General features: G+C 37.4%; 2 protein-coding genes across 3 annotated transcripts in view; both read left to right on the top strand.

Annotated features, from left to right (window-relative positions):
• Window positions 1-744: 744 nt before the first annotated feature.
• nobox (NOBOX oogenesis homeobox) lies at window positions 745-14,152 on the top strand. Of its 2 annotated transcripts, XM_079590567.1 has the most exons (10): window positions 745-820; window positions 899-960; window positions 1,701-2,699; window positions 5,322-5,428; window positions 5,541-5,641; window positions 7,979-8,082; window positions 8,465-8,687; window positions 9,668-10,065; window positions 12,402-12,697; window positions 14,049-14,152. In XM_079590567.1, the coding sequence occupies exons 2-9, from the start codon at window positions 927-929 to the stop codon at window positions 12,686-12,688; spliced, it is 2,253 nt and encodes a 750-aa protein (XP_079446693.1). In that variant the 5' UTR covers window positions 745-820; window positions 899-926; the 3' UTR covers window positions 12,689-12,697; window positions 14,049-14,152. The 2 variants fall into 2 exon arrangements, with proteins under 2 accessions (XP_079446693.1, XP_079446692.1); XM_079590566.1 differs by having other exon boundaries at window positions 749-960.
• Window positions 14,153-17,243: 3,091 nt separating this feature from the next.
• Window positions 17,244-19,076, top strand: part of laptm5 (lysosomal protein transmembrane 5) — a 6,873-nt gene continuing 5,040 nt past the window's right edge. The window contains exons 1-2 of the mRNA XM_079590565.1: window positions 17,244-17,419; window positions 18,907-19,015. Coding sequence (XP_079446691.1) covers window positions 17,351-17,419; window positions 18,907-19,015 — 178 coding nt within the window. The 5' untranslated portion in view covers window positions 17,244-17,350. The remainder of the gene's footprint in view (window positions 17,420-18,906; window positions 19,016-19,076) is intronic.

Genomic DNA, 19,076 nt, shown 5'->3' with positions numbered 1-19,076 from the left:
GATAGATAGATAGATAGATAGATAGATAGATAGATAGATAGATAGATAGATATAGATAGATAGATATTACTTTATGCACAGTGAGGAGCCTACAGGTTACAAACTTCACATATTAGAAAAATACAATACAATAAAAAAAATAAAAAAAAGTAATGGCTCGTTGTCAAGGTTGTTTCAGATCAACACCTGCAAGTGACCACTAGGTGTCACCGTTGAGACGGGTGTCGGATTGTTTCGAAGCCTCGATACAATATGGCACATTTGCTTCAACTGTTTCTGATCTGCCCACCACTAGAAAATACTTTAATGCTCACAAAGTAAGTTTTAAACCAAATGTAGTAGCCTAGGCTTAGGCTACCTTTACACCATATGCGATTTCGGATGCAGCACTACTTTTAAGCTTATGAAATCTAGACTTTTATCTTTTGAACAGAACCCTTTTGAGCCAACATAAAAAGCAAGCAAAATGCTCCAGAATGAAATTAATTTTGACCGATACATTGTAATTTTACAAATGAAAAATAAGGTCAGATGAGTCAACCATTTATTTAAAATAAGTAGATTTTTGTTGTTACTCATTAATTTCGAATACAATTTATAGTCAAACAAATCAGGCATTATATAGTCCTATATACTATACAAAATAATATTTTTCCATTTCATTTAAACTAATAACAGATTACGATAGTGTTAAATGAAACCATTTTCCAAGTTAAATAACTTAAAATGTGAGTGAAAGTACGCAACTACACACTGAACCAGAGAGGGAAGCACGCCTTCCTGTGCATGTCACGTGATGTAACCTGAGCAGCGTGTGCAGGTTATCAATCAAGATACAAAACTGATGCTGGAGTTTGTGCTTCACTCAAGCTCAATAACTTTAATATCTAATTTACAGATACAGGCCTGTGCGCGTGGGCATCACGATGGCCGAAGAAGCCTCGTTTGTCAGTGATTACGGTGGGTGATTTGATGTAAATGAGCTAAATTGACTCATTGTTTTTCACGCCGATAATTGTCTAATTGGTCTCATTTCTAAACGGATAAAAGGTCTAATGGTTTGATACTCAGGGCGGAGGTTCAATTTATTCTCTAATTAGTTAAAAACAAGCACGTGGAGAAAACGTCGGTTTTAACACGTCACCATAAAGTTATGTTTATAACTTTTAACTGGATGATAAATATGCGGCAATAACATTTTATTGTTACACACACACACACACACACACACACACACACACACACACACACACACACACACACAACGTTTGTGTGTTACTAGCTTTTCCACGTGCTTTGAACTTTAACGCATATAAAGAACATTGAACTGTTAAATATTTTATGATAAATTAATCTAATCTAAACTATTAGTTTCTTTTTTGTTCCATGTCTCGAAGTAGTTCATCCAAAAAGGAAAATTCTGTCATTATTTTCTCACCTCATGTTATTCTAAACCTTTATGATTTTCTTCTGTGGAATATAGAAGATATTTTGAAAATTACTCTTTTTCTTTTTTTCTTTTTTCTTTTTAAATATATATATATATATATATATATATACAATGAAAGTCAATGGTAATTGGTAACCAAAACGGTTACTAATCAGTTCTGAATTTGAGTAGATTTCATTCATTCCAAGATTGCTGGCTAGTGTTACGTTGTCTTATAATTGTCTTTTTTCTTGCCATGTCATGTTTATAGATGTTCCATGTCATCTGTGTGAAGAAGATGAGCAGATAGGGTATTGCAGATACAGGAACACAGAGCAAGAAATTGAGAGCGAAATAAAAAATGATGCAAAAGAGGTGGAAGATGAGGAGTCACAGGAGTTCAAGAGGGACTCTGAGGTGAATCCAGAGGAAATAGCTGAGGAGAACTGGACTGTGGTTCAAGAACCTGAAGAAAGGAAAATCGAGACGAAAGAGGAAGAGAGCAAAACAGAGACGAAAGAGGAAGAAAACAAAACAGAGACGAAAGAGGAAGAAAACAAAACAGAAGCAAACGAACCTGAAGACACCGAGCAGAAAAGCGCAGAAGAAGAGCAAAACAAGAAAGTAGATGATGCTGAATCAGATGAACAATCTAAAGAAGAAGAGCAGGAAAGTGTGTTCGGTGTAAAAGATGATGAAATAAAGACAGATGATGAGGATGATGATGGCGATGAAGAGGCAAGCGACTTGCTGGCGCCTCCTCTAGAGGACGACTGTCTTTTGCAGATGGGCCCCGACTGCACCATAGACCTGGTGATGGTGTGCGATCAGCCCGTAGCGAGATCTTTGAATGAAGACCTTTCGTTATGCCCTCCCAAATCTTCAGATTTCTCCCAGCAGGCCCCTATAAAATCCCCACCGAGACCATTATCTATCACATTACCGCCTCAGAATCCCACAATACTCCCCTTTCAGCCCCATCCTCTACTTCAAGCTCAGGTCCCAGCACAGCTCCAGTTGGATCCCCAGTGTTTGGGCAAACGGCCCTATGGGAGCAGCCCTGCTGTCGACCCCCAGGCCATGAGACCCCTGGAGGTGACGCTACGCCAGGTGTACACCACTCGCCAGTACACACGCTTCGCCAGCAGAGCGGCTCTTATGCCTCTGACCTCGGTCGGGGGAGAAACCAGCACTCAGGCGTTGCCCTCCATCAGCGCTGAAGTCCCTCTAATGCCCCCGAAGAAGAAAACACGCACCTTCTACAGCACAGGTGAGAGAGCGAACATATTAAAACGGTAGTTCACCTGAAAAAAGTTACAAATTCTGTCATCATTTACTCGCCTTCATGTCATTCCAGACCTGTATGAATCACAAAAGAGGATTGTTTTGAAAAATCTCAGTGTTTTGCTGTCCATACTATCCTGTCCAGTGTTGTTTTGGACCTCATTGACTTTCAATGTATGGACAAAAACATCTTCATTTGTGTTCTGTTGGAAGAACACTTAGACTTTAAAGATGCGATTTTTATATATATATGTATAAATATGTGTGTGTTGTGTGTGTATACATATATTGTGTGTGTGTATACATATATATATATATATATATATATATATATATATATAAAAAATATATATTATATAGAGCTGGTAAGTCCCGCCCCCTCCGTAAAACCCCGCTGGACCTCAAAGTTGAAAAAGCGTCAATGCAAGTGAATGGGAGAAAATAATTATTTTCTGGTCCCGTTTGAATTGTGCCATGAATGTGAACATATGTTGTCTGTGGATTTTTTATATAATCTTTCATGTTACAAGTTTGACAGTATATGGTATGATTCGTCGGCTAGCAGTTGTGGAAAAGACATAACGAGAAAGACTACATGTCGCCTATGTGACGTCACCCCATAAAGTTGACTTACCCGTGATTTTCGCCAACCTCAACGATTTTGTCCTCTCCCTGAAAGAAGGCGGTGAAGTGCACCAAAGACACAGCCATGTCTAGCGGGATCCGTGAGCTAGAGCCGTGAGCTAGTGGTGTTGACGTTTCAAACGCGTCGAAAGCAGCGAAGAGTTGTAGTCCACAAAGTGCTCTCACACAAAGTCTACCCGTATCAAACTTCTACCCGCTAAATTGTAGCATTCTTCACACGAAAGATTAAATAAAAAATTCACAAATAACATATGTTCACATTCATGGCACAATTCAAACGGAATTATTTTCTCCCATTCACTTGCATTGACGCTTTTTCAACTTTGAGGTCCAGCGGGGTTTTACGGAGGGGGCGGGACTTACCAGCTCTATATAGAGAGAGCCTAAGTCCCGCCCCTCCGCTTCCGGCTCATGGGACTTTATTTCGGAAATAATATGTATGCTAGTCAATGGCGAGAGACAACTTATCTTTTTATTCCGTCTGAACTGTGCCCTGAATTACACATATGATGTCTGTCAATTTAAAAGATAATTATGAAAGTCAAGTCAAGAAAGTCGCAGAAGAGTAACATTTAGTTTTATGTGAAAATCGCTCCATGAACTACATCTCTCGTCTCGCACTATACGTCACCGTTGCTCGTGTGTGTGCAGTCTGGTACAACACACTCCGGCATCACGGCGTAACGTTACGATTATAACGTAAGACTATAGAAAACATGACAGACGTTAGCTTCAGTAAAGTTAGCTTCAGTAAAGTTAGCTTCAGTAAAGGTAGCTTCAGTAAAGTTAGCTTCAGTAAAGTTAGCTTCAGTAAAGTTAGCTTCATTCATTGAGAGAAAAGGTATGACGTCACATGTGTGCCTTCTGGGTTTGTAGTCTTTGTAATGACCTATGTTCACAGTCTTATACCTCAACAGTTTTACATCAAACTGACTTTCTTGACTTTAAAATGTATCTTTTCAATTGACAAACATCATATGTGTAATTCAAGGCACAATTCAAACAAGATCAAAATATTTGTTGTCTCTCGCCATTGTCTACCATACAATATTTTTCCGAAATAAGGTCCCATGGTCCACCGGAAGGGGAGGGACTTAGGCTCTCTATATACTGTCCTGCCAAAATAAGTTGCTGTTTGGATTTAAATATGCAAATGCTTTAGAGTCTATGATTGGATAGTTATTGCAGTGATTGTTATGTTTCTAGCATGTTATATGTCTGCCAACAGGTTCTTCTAACCATAATTAATGGAGTGTGTAGAAGATCTTGACCAGAAATGGATGCACCTCTTGATGGAAATAACATCACAGCATTTATTTCCATCAAGAGGTGCATCCGTTTCTGGTCAAGATCTTGTATTGATGATGCAGGAGTCTGTAAAGTCTCCTCCAGCACATCCCAGAGACTTTCAATAAATTGAAGGTCTGAACTCAGAGGTGACAATTCATGTGTGAAAGTTATTATTTGTGCTCCTCACAACCATTCTTTCACAGTTTGAGCCTGATGAATCTTGTCATGCTGGAATATGGCCATGATGTGTCTTCCTACATGGTTGTTTAAGAAATGAAAAGCTACAAACTCCATCAATTAAGGTTAGAAGAACCTGTTGGCAAACATATAACATGCTAGAAACATAATAATCACTGAAATAATGATCCAATCATAGACTCTTAAGCATTTGCATATTTAAATCCAAACAGCGACGTTTATTTTTTGGCCGGGCTCTGTGTGTGTGTGTGTGTGTGTGTGTGTGTTATGCTATTATAAGGAATCAAAGTCCTTATATTGTAGTGTGTGTTCAGGCCACAGTCATTATGAGGACATGTTCTTTAATTCAAACCGCTAAATAATCATACTAAAAAAATTAGCTAGACAATGTCATTAGCTCAGTATAAAAAAACATTACAACTGGAATGTCTTCACAATAATAGATGTACCAACATGTGTGTGTGTGTGTGTGTAGATCAGCTGGAGGAGCTGGAGCGTGTATTTCTGGATGATCACTACCCTGATGGAGACAAGAGAAAGGAGATTGCGTCCGCCATCGGTGTTACGCCCCAGAGAATCATGGTCACTGCCCACACGCATCCATTCCTTAAGACCTCAAGCCCCTTCTCACATTAATCTGTGTTTCAATTCATCAAAATACATGCAAGTGACTATAATCTGATCCTCCAATCAGGTGTGGTTTCAGAACCGTCGAGCCAAATGGAGAAAAACGGCGAAAACCACCACAAAAAAGCCTCCTGCTAGTCGGGGTCAAACTTGTGTCCAGGTCACCAGGTTAGTGTTTACGCAATGCAGCCAACACACAGGTGAAACTCGTGCAAAAGTTCATTTATTTCAGTAATTCAACTTAAAAGGTGAAACTAATATATTATATAGACTCATTGGCGTCGGAAGCACAAAAAAAAGTGTGTGGGTCCTCCCCCAGAAAAATATTACTGGAGTAAATGCCATTTCATGTATTCTGGTGCCTTTAATTAAACAGGTAAACTGAACTCCGCTTCACGTCGGGCGGTTCTTTGCCTCCACGTCGTGCATTAAAGTCCCACTCCGATCATATTTTGAGCTATTTTTAAACATTCCCAGAGGTCTTTAAATTATGATTATGCCATTTTTAGCCAAAATCTCAAAACCTGTGCCGTTTTCTGGGACTTCGCTTCAGCAGAGCGGCAGTAGCTCATTAGCAATTCGCCTCTGCGTTGTGGGCGGAGCCGTTGGCACGGAGAAGCATTACAGTATTATATATACACGTTAATAATTATTATCCGAAGTTAATCAAAGTTATCACCGATCATTATTTCACTCCGAGACGTCGCGGTAAAAAACAGCTCGACTTCGCCTCGATATTTCATCCCTCCCACAGTGATCAATCAGGACATATTTAGGATCAGTGGATTGCTCGGAATTTCGGGATTATTATGATGCTAATGTCACTAGTGTTGTCAAAAGTACCGACTTCGGTACCAAGTCGGTACTGAAATTTAACAAATGTGACGCTTTGAGTGCTGTTGAGCGGAATCGTTAACACCTCGGAATGGCCAGCCATTGTCACGCGCTCATCAAATATGTCTGTGATTGGCTACAATGATCAGCGCTTCAAAAACATGTTGTAAATATACATCAATAACGCTCTTCAGCGAGCGATTACACAGATACACACGGGAGCGTTTGAAAGCAGGCGTCTATCAGCGGATCGATCCACTGGCGCTGATAGACGCCTGCTTTTGCTTTCAAAACACTTTCAAACACTTCCGTGTGGTCTCAAACGCTCCCGTGCGTTGATCATTGTAGCCAATCACAGACATATCCGATGAGCTCCTGAACACAATGGCCAATCAGAGGTGTTTATGATTACGCTCAACAGCGCTCAAAGCGTCACATTTTTTTAATTTCAGTACCGACTTGGTACCGAAGTCGGTACTTTTGACAACACTAAATGTCACCGCTCTATCTGAAAAACTGACTGACTCTCTCACGAGTGATGGGCTTGACACACGAGGGGACAAACGACTGCGACAGGCGAAACTCGTCGCCACCCGGCGTGTGCAAGTCTACTTGAACGAGCGCGGAATTTCACATGCACGAATGTCGCCTATTGCTTGGCTGGAGGAGGCTGGCTGCCCTCTCTCATTATGTAATGATGTAATTACTGACGGGATCAGTCTGTGTTCTCCAAACTTTAGTTTTGACGATTGATAGACGGTGAAAAGTGACTTACTTGTTACAGTATGTGTTCCAATTTGAGTATGAGCTCGTGGCCCCGTCCAGTGGAGTTACTATGTCACAACTCCAGTCTATTTTAGCCGGCATTTTAGCGTCTGCTACTGATTCACAGACATTTGAATGTAGAAATACTCAGAAATACAACTTTGAGCTTATTTTTCTCAAGATATGTCCTCTAACATCAGACAAATGCCACAAGAACATGTTAACACTTAGAAAAACATGATTTTCATCAGAGTGGGTCTTTAAATGCACAGCTATCCGTGGATTATCCCGCTCCGCTGATACCGTGGTCATTTGCCAGCATTGACAACTTAAAGCTGTTATTGATATTGACTGGAAGGGTACAACGGCGGTTATTTTCGTCAGTTGCGGCTCGTTGAGAAATATAATGTAGCGATTCAAATGGAGTTTAATAGGGCACTCCTCAAGTGGAATGGATTTGACTGACGGCGCTCTGAAAAGCGAACAGACATGTGCGCTGAATTAGAGACGGTAAAAGTGAGTGGGTCCAATATCATTGGTCTTAAAAAGTATACAATGGTTCCGACGCCCATGTATAGACTCATTACATGCAAAGTGAGATATTTCAAGCCTTTTTTTTTTATAATTTTGATGATTATGGCTTACAGCTTATGAAAACCTTTTCACAATTCTAATTTTGAATTTGGGGTTTTCATAAGCTGTAAGATTATCAAAATTATAACAAATAAAGGCTTGAAATATCTCACTTTGCATGTAATGAGTCTATATAATATATTAGTTTCACCTTTTGAGTTGAATTACTGAAATAAATGAACTTTTGCCCCATATTCTAATTTTTCAAGTTTCACCTGTACTGTGTGATGTAATGCATATAATCGATCGTATAATTAATTTGTGTGTGTGCAGGCAACCAATTTTCACAGCTCCTTCTGTTGCATCTCAACATCCCAACCCTGGGAACACACTCCCCCCCTACAGTACCATCCGGACCAGCCGCACCAGTCCACCAGGTCACACACTCAAACATACACACTTTAATTAAGCTGAGCTGTTTAATTAAATCATGCACTAGGACTTAAACTGTTTAGTTAAACTGCACAAAAGGACTTAAGCTATTTAATTAGAGCTAATCAAAAATGTCTGCACATTCAAAACATGAGCACCTGTTTTGGTAACACTTTTTTAAGTCTACTGTAGACATTCTGCTTACTATAAGTAACTTTGCAACTACATGTCAACCAGCTCTCTATTAGAGTATTAGTACACTTTCTGCTTAATATCTGCTAACTCTTTATTTTTGATGCTCCCTCGACATTATACTGACTAGAAGTAACTTTGCAACTAATTGTAACCCCTGTTTTTTGTGCAAATGCAATGTTCTGTGTGCATCAGGTCCCGCTTGTGTTGATGTGGCACCTTGTGTGTCTCAAGGAGGTTTTTTGGAGTACATGCCCCCTCCCATGCACAGTCCTCCTCCGATACGACGAGCCTCCTTGCCTCTCATCACAGCATACAACCCTTCCACACACACCGTGTCCCTTCTGCTGGACACACCTGAACACAGTGAGCCCAGCTCCACTGACACGACTCCGCTGAGTTTACAGACTGACACAGGGTTAGTATCAACTACATTACTCATCCCATGCAATGCCTTTATTAACCACTAGGCGTCGCTAGACTGTATTTTTTTAGAAGTGGGGGTCTGTACTACAGGTGTTCCTGCTGCTTAATGTCTTTATATTATTGCTAGTCTGCTCAACTGGCCATAGCTTTTGAATCATAAATAGATTTTTTTTTTGCATTTAATTGACCAAAAGTGATAGTAAAGTTATAATGTTACAAAATATTTTAATTTCAAATAAATGATGTTCCTTTGCACTTTCTACTCATCCTAAAATCCTGAAAATGCTTCAAAGTTTCCACAAAAATATGGAGCAGCACAATTGTTTTCAACTTATATGATAATAATATGAAATATTTCTTGAGCAGCAAATCATCATATTAGAATGATTTCTGAAGGATCATGTGAGACTAAAGACTGGAGTAATGAAGCTGAAAATAGAATTATTAATGCATAAATCAAACCTGTTCAGATTAGTGACACTTTTTTGACATAGGTTTCCACACGGTCATGACAATGGTCATTATATCTAAATGTATAGAATTAAGGTTAGGGGTTAATGTTGTATAAATTATTTATATTAATAATATTTAGTAATATTGATCATTTATCATTATTAATTTAAATGAGTTAGGTTTATTTATTATTATTACCATTGACATGATAGTACTGTCTACACTTGCCTATAGTGTCTCACAGGAGACTTATCACATGTGCTCCACTGTCTTCATTCCTATTGGTAGTCCCCGCACTGCTTGTTTGCATAAAGTAAAACGTTTCTAAACTGAGCCGCTGGACACGCCCACATCCTGTTTCTGCAAACCACCAGCTCTCGTTAACATGAATGCGTTCTGGTTGCTTTGTCGCTGGCCCAACAGTAACGATGGTTGGAAATACCACCTTTATGTTCAAAACATTCAAATATTTTAATGTCACATGATTTTGATCCTCAGGTGTGTTTCTGCTGTTCACAGGTTTGATTATGAAGGCATGGGCACCTCTGTGAAGATGGACTTCATGACTTCTGCTTCACAAAACAGCACTTTGAATTACCAGCTCAACACATTTCCTCAACAGTCTAACACCTTATTAACTCAGCAGACTAACAGCTTCCTCTCTCAGCAAACACACACTCTGTTACCTCAACAAACTAGTTGTCTAATGCCCCAACAGTCTAGCACACTATTGCCCCAGTACTCGCACATGTCGTACCTCACGCCCTCTCCTTACCTCACGCCGAACCCTACCGAGAGCAGCAGCGCCCCGTATCTGCCCCTCACCAACAACACACTCCCCGCGTACACCAGCAGTGGACATGCGTATCTCCATTCTCAAACCAGCAACCAGATGCTGCTCCAGTCAGGAGTTCATGGTAAGTCCACCGTTACAATATAAATAAATAAAAAGTAATTGTGTGCACATCCCTTTTTTTGTTTTTGCCTGAGGAAGACCCAGCAGGGTAGAAACGTTGCCTTTTTTTATTAAATATGGGAGTTAAAAGCAGTGTTGCGGAAATTACTTTTTTTTCTTCACTTTAGTAAGTCCACCGTTACACCACTGGAGGAAACATCTGTCTTTAACGGGATAGTTCACCCAAAAATGAAAATGTACTCAGCCTCAAGTCATCCTAGGTGTATATGACATTCTTCTTTCAGACGAATACAATCGGAGTTATATTAAAAATGTCCTGGCTCTTCCAAGCTTTATAATGGCAGTGAATGGCCGTTTCTGTTTTGAAGTCCATAAAAGTGCATCTATTCATGAAAAAAGTGCATCTATCCATCATAAAAGTGCATCTATCCATCATAAAAGTGCACCTATCCATCATAAAAAAGCACATATCCATCATAAAAGTGCATCTATCCATCATAAAAGTGCATCTATCCATCATAAAAGTGCATCTATCCATCATAAAAGTGCACCTATCCATCATAAAAAAGCACATATCCATGATAAAAGTGCATCTATCCATCATGAAAGTGCATATTTCATCATAAAAGTGCATCTATCCATCATAAAAGTGCATCTATCCATCATAAAAAAGCACATATCCATGATAAAAGTGCATCTATCCATGATAAAATTGCATATTTCATCATAAAAGTGCATCTATCCATCATAAAAGTGCATCTATCCATCATAAAAGTGCATCTATCATCATTAAAGTGCATCTATCATCATAAAAGTGCATCTATCCATCATAAAAGGGCATCTATTATCATAAAAGTGCATCTATCCATCATAAAAGTGCATCTATCCATCATAAAAGTGCATCTATTATCATAAAAGTGCATCTATCCATCATAAAAGTGCATCTATCCATCATAAAAGTGCATCTATTATCATAAAAGGGCATCTATCATCATAAAAGTGCATCTATCCATCATAAAAGTGCATCTATTATCATAAAAGTGCATCTATCCATCATAAAAGTGCATCTATCCATCATAAAAGTGCATCTATTATCATAAAAGTGCATCTATTATCATAAAAGTGCATATATTATCATAAAAGTGCATCTATCCATCATAAAAGTGCATCTATTATCATAAAAGTGCATCTATCCATCATAAAAGTGCATCTATCCATCATAAAAGTGCATCTATCATCATAAAAGTGCATCTATCATCATTAAAGTGCATCTATCATCATAAAAGTGCATCTATCATCATAAAAGTGCATCTATCCATCATAAAAGGGCATCTATTATCATAAAAGTGCATCTATCCATGATAAAAGTGCATCTATCCATCATAAAAGTGCATCTATCCATCATAAAAGTGCATCTATCCATCATAAAAGTGCATCTATCGATGATAAAAGTGCATCTATCATCATAAAAGTGCATCTATCCATCATAAAAGTGCATCTATCGATGATAAAAGTGCATCTATCATCATAAAAGTGCATCTATCCATGATAAAAGTGCTCCTCAGGCTACGGGGGGTTAATAAAGTCCTGAAGCGAAGCGATCCGTTTGTGTAAGAAAAATATTCATATTTAAAACTTTATAAAGTAAAATAACTAGCTTCCAACCAAACCAACATACGGATTCAACTTCAGTCTAAGAGCAACTTATGCGAGTAATGCACTTTTATGATGGATAGATGCACTTTTATGATGGATAGATGCACTTTTATGATGGATAGACGCACTTTTATGATGGATAGATGCACTTTTATGATGGATAGATGAACTTTTATGATGGATAGACACACTTTTATGATGGATAGATGCACTTTTATGATGGTAAGATACACTTTTATCATGGATAGATGCACTTTTATGATGGATAGACGCACTTTTATGATGGATAGATGCACTTTTATGATGGATAGACGCACTTTTATGATGGATAGACGCACTTTTATCATGGATAGACGCACTTTTATCATGGATAGACGCACTTTTATGATGGATAGACGCACTTTTATCATGGATAGACGCACTTTTATCATGGATAGACGCACTTTTATCATGGATAGACGCACTTTTATCATGGATAGACGCACTTTTATCATGGATAGATGCACTTTTATCATGGATAGATGCACTTTTATCATGGATAAATGCACTTTTATGGACTTCGTCTGAAAGAAAGAATGTCATATATACCTAGGATGACTTGAGGGTGAGTAAATCATGGGCTAATTTTCATTTTTTGGTGAACTATCCCTTTAAAATGGTAATTTACATGTTTCTATGTAGCATTTCAGGCCTACCCTTGGACTACTGACATGTATAGTCAGCCGGGTCCGTACACACAGGCGGTGTTTCGGCCACAGGGTCATGAGACCCAGTACACACAACTCCTGCCCCAACAGCACTACGTTCAGCTCCAGGGAGCGCCGGCACAGCCCAGTCTTCCCAAAGCCACCGCTGCTGACCCCCTGCTGCCCAATGTCAAGGTGGAGTCCGAGGACACCAGTCAGCCAATCAGAGTCAGCGAGGCGGAGCCTACCTTTCACTGCGATTTCTCACCAATCAACTTTTAACAACAGCAGGTGATGTGTTGAGCTGTTTGAATGTAGAGTCTGTGTATTTTGCATTTTGATTATAGAGCAGTATAGCCTCTTTCACACAGCGCGTTGATCCCGGGAAATTGCCGTAGAATTGCTTCTGTGTGAACGCAAACACGTCCCGGGATTGATGCCGGGATCGATCCCGGGACGGGGACCTAGTAACATGGCCGGGATCAGTCCCAGAAAACGCTCTGTGTGAACAAAAGCCGTAATCAATGCCGTAAGGTGTGTGTCGTAGTGAAGCTGAGATCGTTCGCCAGCTAGTGAAACGGTACGTGATGCGCTAGTTTATGAGCGAATCAGAAAAAAAATGCACAAACGTGGTTTCTCGAGAGCAAACTTAAGCCGCTGCTGAGACATTACATGTCACATCGATGTCACGTGTCTTCACGGGATCTTTACGGGATGTGTGTGAACGCACGCACAGATTCGGGATATGACACTGGCAGTGTGAATGAACCAAAATTAAACGATCCCGGGACACATTATCCGTGTATTTTCCGGAATCTCTGTGTGAAAGGGCTTATGAGTAATTAACATTTTTGAAAACTGGGGTCAGAGGGCCGACAGGGGACGCTGGAGGGTCTGTGGAGACATGTTAGTGAAAAAAGACTTGAAAACATAGATCATATCATTAAGTTAAAAAAGTATTTAATCTTTCCTTGCAAAGTGTTTGTGTTGAATCAGGATTATTATAGTTAACTAAAACTATAACCATTTTCGTTACTTGAAATAAAATAAACGTTAAAAGTAAGTGAAGTTAATTAGTAATAAAATAAAATAAAAGATATATTGGAAAAAAATTCAGGTAGTTGTCAAGGCAACATTTCTCATTTACATTTAGTTTAACTTTTACTAAAATATCTAAAGCTGGAATAAAAAATTATTTAAAAAACTAGATGTTAAATTTTTTTTACAAACCACAACATATTTTCTAAAACTTTAAATAAAATTGAAATTGAAATGAAAACTGAAAATAAAAATAAAAATAAAAAATAATATAAAAATCAATTCAGAATATTAATAAAAAATAAAACTATATATATAATATATATATATATATATATATATATATATATATATATATATATATATGTGGTTTAATTAATAATTATATATATATATATTATAATTATTAATTAAGTCAAATCATATATATAATTATTATTAATTAAATTGTTTCATTAAATCTATCATACTATTTTATCATGCAGTTTTAAATACAGGTCTTGATACAAATCATTTTATATTTTACAATGGTTTCTGTTTCTTTTAGCAAAGTTCATATGTGTGTGTGCCTGATATTACTGATATCATCTGTGTTGTGTTTCAGGGTGCTGACTGGGAAGATCCGCTGACAATATTTTCATTTCTTTATATGTTTGTCTTCTGTTTTTGCTGTGGTGTGCAAGAGTTATTAAATGCTCTTTCTCTGATGTTTTGCTGTGGTGGTCATTATGTATGTGCACAAGATTTAGTGGACTACGCAGTGATGCAAAGGACGTTTCAGGCCCTTTATGTTTGGCCTACTATTTAGTAGGGAAGTATGCGGTTTCAAGAGATTGAGGGTAAAAGTATGAGAGCACGTGTAGAAGAGCCTAGATATGCCCACAAGGGGACGCTGTTTTACAAGAGCACTGATCTCAGACCTGCACACTTCTCTACAACACACTTCTGAGGCCTTTTTCAGTGTTTATTTTTAAGAATCCAGTTCTCTGACCTCCTCACCTCTCATCACTACATACTTGTTTTCTCTTTCTCCATAGATTTACTCAGCTACGCTCAGGTGCGATTGAATGAGGCCAGGATGTATTTTTTGCACAAAGCAAAATTGATAAGATGCCAAAAACACAGCATGAACACCACAGGCCGCTCTTACGCAGTGTTAATATAACCATCACACATTATACACAAATGCATGCCCTAGTTCACTTCCACTTCCTGTCTCGGGTCGCTTTCAGATATAGTGACATCAGTGGCATGCTTTTTAGTCTGACCTCTTATTACTTATAATATAACTTATGGAAATGCAAACTTCAGTCATGTTAAGTGAAGAATTCATGAGTAATTGTTAAAAGGCTGATCCATGCAAAAATACTCTTAAATACAATTAATGCTAAATTAAATTACAATTTACTGGAGTACCGGTTATTTAGTTAGTTGTTTCGATAGTTAACTTCAGACATTTGACTAACTATAAGTAACTTGTCATGTCCACTAACTTCATAAATTTGCAACTACATGTCAACTAACTTCATAAATTTGCAACTACATGTCAACTAACTTCATTAATTTGCAACTACATGTCAACTAACTTCATAAATTTGCAACTACATGTCAACTAACTTCATTAATTTGCAACTACATGTCAACTAACTTCATTAATTTGCAACTACATGTCAACTAACTTCATAAATTTGCAACTACATGTCCACTAACTTCATAAATTTGCAACTACATGTCCACTAACTTCATAAATTTGCAACTACATGTCAACTAACTTCATAAATTTGCAACTACATGTCAACTAACTTCATAAATTTGCAACTACATGTCAACTAACTTCATAAATTTGCAACTACATGTCCACTAACTTCATAAATTTGCAACTACATGTCAACTAACTTCATAAATTTGCAACTACATGTCCACTAACTTCATAAATTTGCAACTACATGTCAACTAACTTCATAAATTTGCAACTACATGTCAACTAACTTCATTAATTTGCAACTACATGTCAACTAACTTCATAAATTTGCAACTACATGTCAACTAACTTCATTAATTTGCAACTACATGTCAACTAACTTCATTAATTTGCAACTACATGTCAACTAACTTCATAAATTTGCAACTACATGTCCACTAACTTCATAAATTTGCAACTACATGTCCACTAACTTCATAAATTTGCAACTACATGTCAACTAACTTCATAAATTTGCAACTACAGGTCAACTAACTTCATTAATTTGCAACTACATGTCAACTAACTTCATTAATTTGCAACTACATGTCAACTAACTTCATTAATTTGCAACTACATGTCAACTAACTTCATTAATTTGCAACTACATGTCAACTAACTTCATAAATTTGCAACTACATGTCAACTAACTTCATTAATTTGCAACTACATGTCAACTAACTTCATTAATTTGCAACTACATGTCAACTAACTTCATAAATTTGCAACTACATGTCCACTAACTTCATAAATTTGCAACTACATGTCCACTAACTTCATAAATTTGCAACTACATGTCAACTAACTTCATAAATTTGCAACTACAGGTCAACTAACTTCATAAATTTGCAACTACATGTCAACTAACTTCATTAATTTGCAACTACATGTCAACTAACTTCATTAATTTGCAACTACATGTCAACTAACTTCATAAATTTGCAACTACATGTCCACTAACTTCATAAATTTGCAACTACATGTCCACTAACTTCATAAATTTGCAACTACATGTCAACTAACTTCATAAATTTGCAACTACAGGTCAACTAACTTCATTAATTTGCAACTACATGTCAACTAACTTCATAAATTTGCAACTACATGTTCAACTAACTTCATTAATTTGCAACTACATGTCAACTAACTTCATAAATTTGCAACTACAGGTCAACTAACTTCATTAATTTGCAACTACATGTCCACTAACTTCATTAATTTGCAACTACATGTCAACTAACTTCATAAATTTGCAACTACATGTCCACTAACTTCATAAATTTGCAACTACATGTCAACTAACTTCATTAATTTGCAACTACATGTCCACTAACTTCATAAATTTGCAACTACATGTCAACTAACTTCATTAATTTGCAACTACATGTCCACTAACTTCATACATTTGCAACTACATGTCCACTAACTTCATAAATTTGCAACTACATGTCCACTAACTTCATACATTTGCAACTACATGTTCAACTAACTTCATTAATTTGCAACTACATGTCAACTAACTTCATAAATTTGCAACTACATGTTCAACTAACTTCATTAATTTGCAACTACATGTCAACTAACTTCATTAATTTGCAACTACATGTCAACTAACTCTTTATTAGAGTATTAGTAGACTGTTAGTTAGGGTTAGTAAAAAATGTAGTTGCAAAGTTACTTCTAGTCAGACTCCGTAGTCTAAAGTGGACTATCGAAATAAAGTTTTTTTCCCCTGTATCTTAGATTTGAACAGTTACTCAGACATTTCTTAATGTCTTTGAAGTGAAAGGTCAAAGAAATGAGCATGTTTAGGTAATTACTGTAGTTGCCTAATGTTGTGTTTGTTTGGCCATAAGTATGTAAGGTCATTTCCCATGATCGATGTTTAAACTCATCTTTATATGGGGTTGCGCATCACAAAAGTGATGCATCCTTCTACAGAATCTAAAGTGTAGATTCTCATGGAAAAACTCATGATAAAAATCACTAAAATAAGCCTAAGATGATAACAAAAATAGTTGACGAAGTTCTCGGTAAGTGCACAGGAAGCCCTGACCACCACACAGGAACTTGCATGAGCATCAGTAACAGCAGGGTGTGTTTGTGTGTGTGTTTCTGAGTGTTTCAGCTCGCTTGTTCTCATTGAGAAAGAGACGGAGAGAAAGATGTCTGGAACACGCACTCTCTGCTGCCATGTCAACACGGCGACCCTCTCGTTTGCCATCATATATCTGGTAAAACAGCTTCATACACACACACACACACACACACACACACACACACACACATATAGATGCCGCGTACAATATGTGCTTATACAGTTACAATTAAATAGTGCTTTAATTCACTTGCAGTATTAGTTCACGGGACTTTCAAAGTCACTAAAGTATATAAGGTTTTGTTCTCTGGTAAGAGCTTGGCCATTTTGTTTGCTGTTATTTGTCATTTGTGTAACGCACGCACATTGCAGATTGAGGAAGCTGGCTCCATTTTGAAGTCACAGCCAATATCGACTTCTTTTGGTGACACTTTATATCTATACTCCACTTTACATACTATAACCTTGCAACTTCATGTCAACTAGCAGTCATTAAATTAGGAGTATTAGTAGACTGTGATTTAGATCTGATAACACTTTATTTAAATTTGATGCACTAAAGTTTGATGAACTTTATTTGTTCCCAACATACATACTGACTAGAAGTAACGGTAACACTTTACAATAAGGTTCATTAGTTAACATGAACTAAGAAGGAACAATACTTCTTCAGAATGTATTAATCTATGTTAATTTCAACATTTACTAATACGTTATTACAATCAAAGGTTGTATTTGTTACATTAGTTAATGCACTGTGAACAAACAATGAACATCTGTATTATTATTAACTAACATTAAATTAATAAATACTGTAACAAATGTTTTGCTCTTTGTTAGTTCGTGTTAGTTAATACATGAACTAATGTCAACTAATGAACCTTATTGTAAAGTGTTACTGAAGTTACTTTGCAACTACATGTCGATTGATTCTACTTCCCCAAATCTAACTAATGACGGCTAGTTGACATGTAGTTGTAAAGTTACTTATAGTTAGCAGAATGGCCCTCGAAATAAAGTTTGACCTTTGTTTTTGAACACATTGTTTGTCGTACACATTATCCATCTCTTTATCTGAAGCTGATATTTATTTAGCGACACATAGACTGAGAAACTAACATGCATAGACATTTTTACGTCATGATCTAAAACAAAATTGTGTGAGAAATCGATATTCCAAATTGAATTGGATAGTTTTATGAATATTTAAACAAACCCGCATTATATAATCATGATAATCGTTTTAGGAATAAATACGTTTACAGGAAACCCTCTGTCCATAGCATATGTAGCCGAGGGAGGAGTTTGTGTCTATGTTATGTAGTTTACACTTTTACAGGTTTTTCTGAATGAACCGCTGTTCTTGTGTAACTTGTTCTGTTGGTGTTGGCTCTGAGGAGAGAGACCAAACACACCGGCTGCCAGAATACACACAAACTGAGACACACGTTTACCTTTATGAATTCATTCTGTCACATTCATCTCATCTGTACCCCCTCTGTGTGTGTGTGTGTGTGTGTGTGTGTGTGTGTGTGTGTGTGTGTGTGTGTGTGTGTGTGTGTGTGTGTGTGTGTGTGTGTGTGTGTGTGTGTGTGTGTGTGTGTGTGTGTGTCGTCTCTATAGATTCGTAATGTGCTGAAACTGGTGGGCATCTTTCTTACGGTTTCGTGGGAGAAAACGGAATATTCTGTTTCCTATCATGAATCAAAGGCTCTCAAGGGCCAGCGTATCTGTGAGTTCACTTCATTCAGTTACACTTACATTTTTCAGTTACACTTTATTCTAAGGTGTCC

The sequence above is a fragment of the Phoxinus phoxinus genome (genome assembly GCF_949152265.1).
Source record: "Phoxinus phoxinus genome assembly, chromosome: 19".
NCBI classification, from domain to species: Eukaryota; Metazoa; Chordata; class Actinopteri; order Cypriniformes; family Leuciscidae; genus Phoxinus; species Phoxinus phoxinus.
This window is presented reverse-complemented; position numbering and strand designations above follow the sequence as displayed.

What these genes read in the sequence shown, in the direction of transcription:
- nobox (XM_079590567.1), top strand. Translation starts at nt 927, where the DNA reads ATGGCCGAAGAAGCCTCGTTTGTCAGTGATTACG. An exon ending in ACGCACCTTCTACAGCACAG is followed by an intron (nt 2,700 to 5,321) that starts GTGAGAGAGCGA and finishes GTGTGTGTGTAG; the next exon opens with ATCAGCTGGAGGAGCTGGAG. An exon ending in TTACGCCCCAGAGAATCATG is followed by an intron (nt 5,429 to 5,540) that starts GTCACTGCCCAC and finishes TCCTCCAATCAG; the next exon opens with GTGTGGTTTCAGAACCGTCG.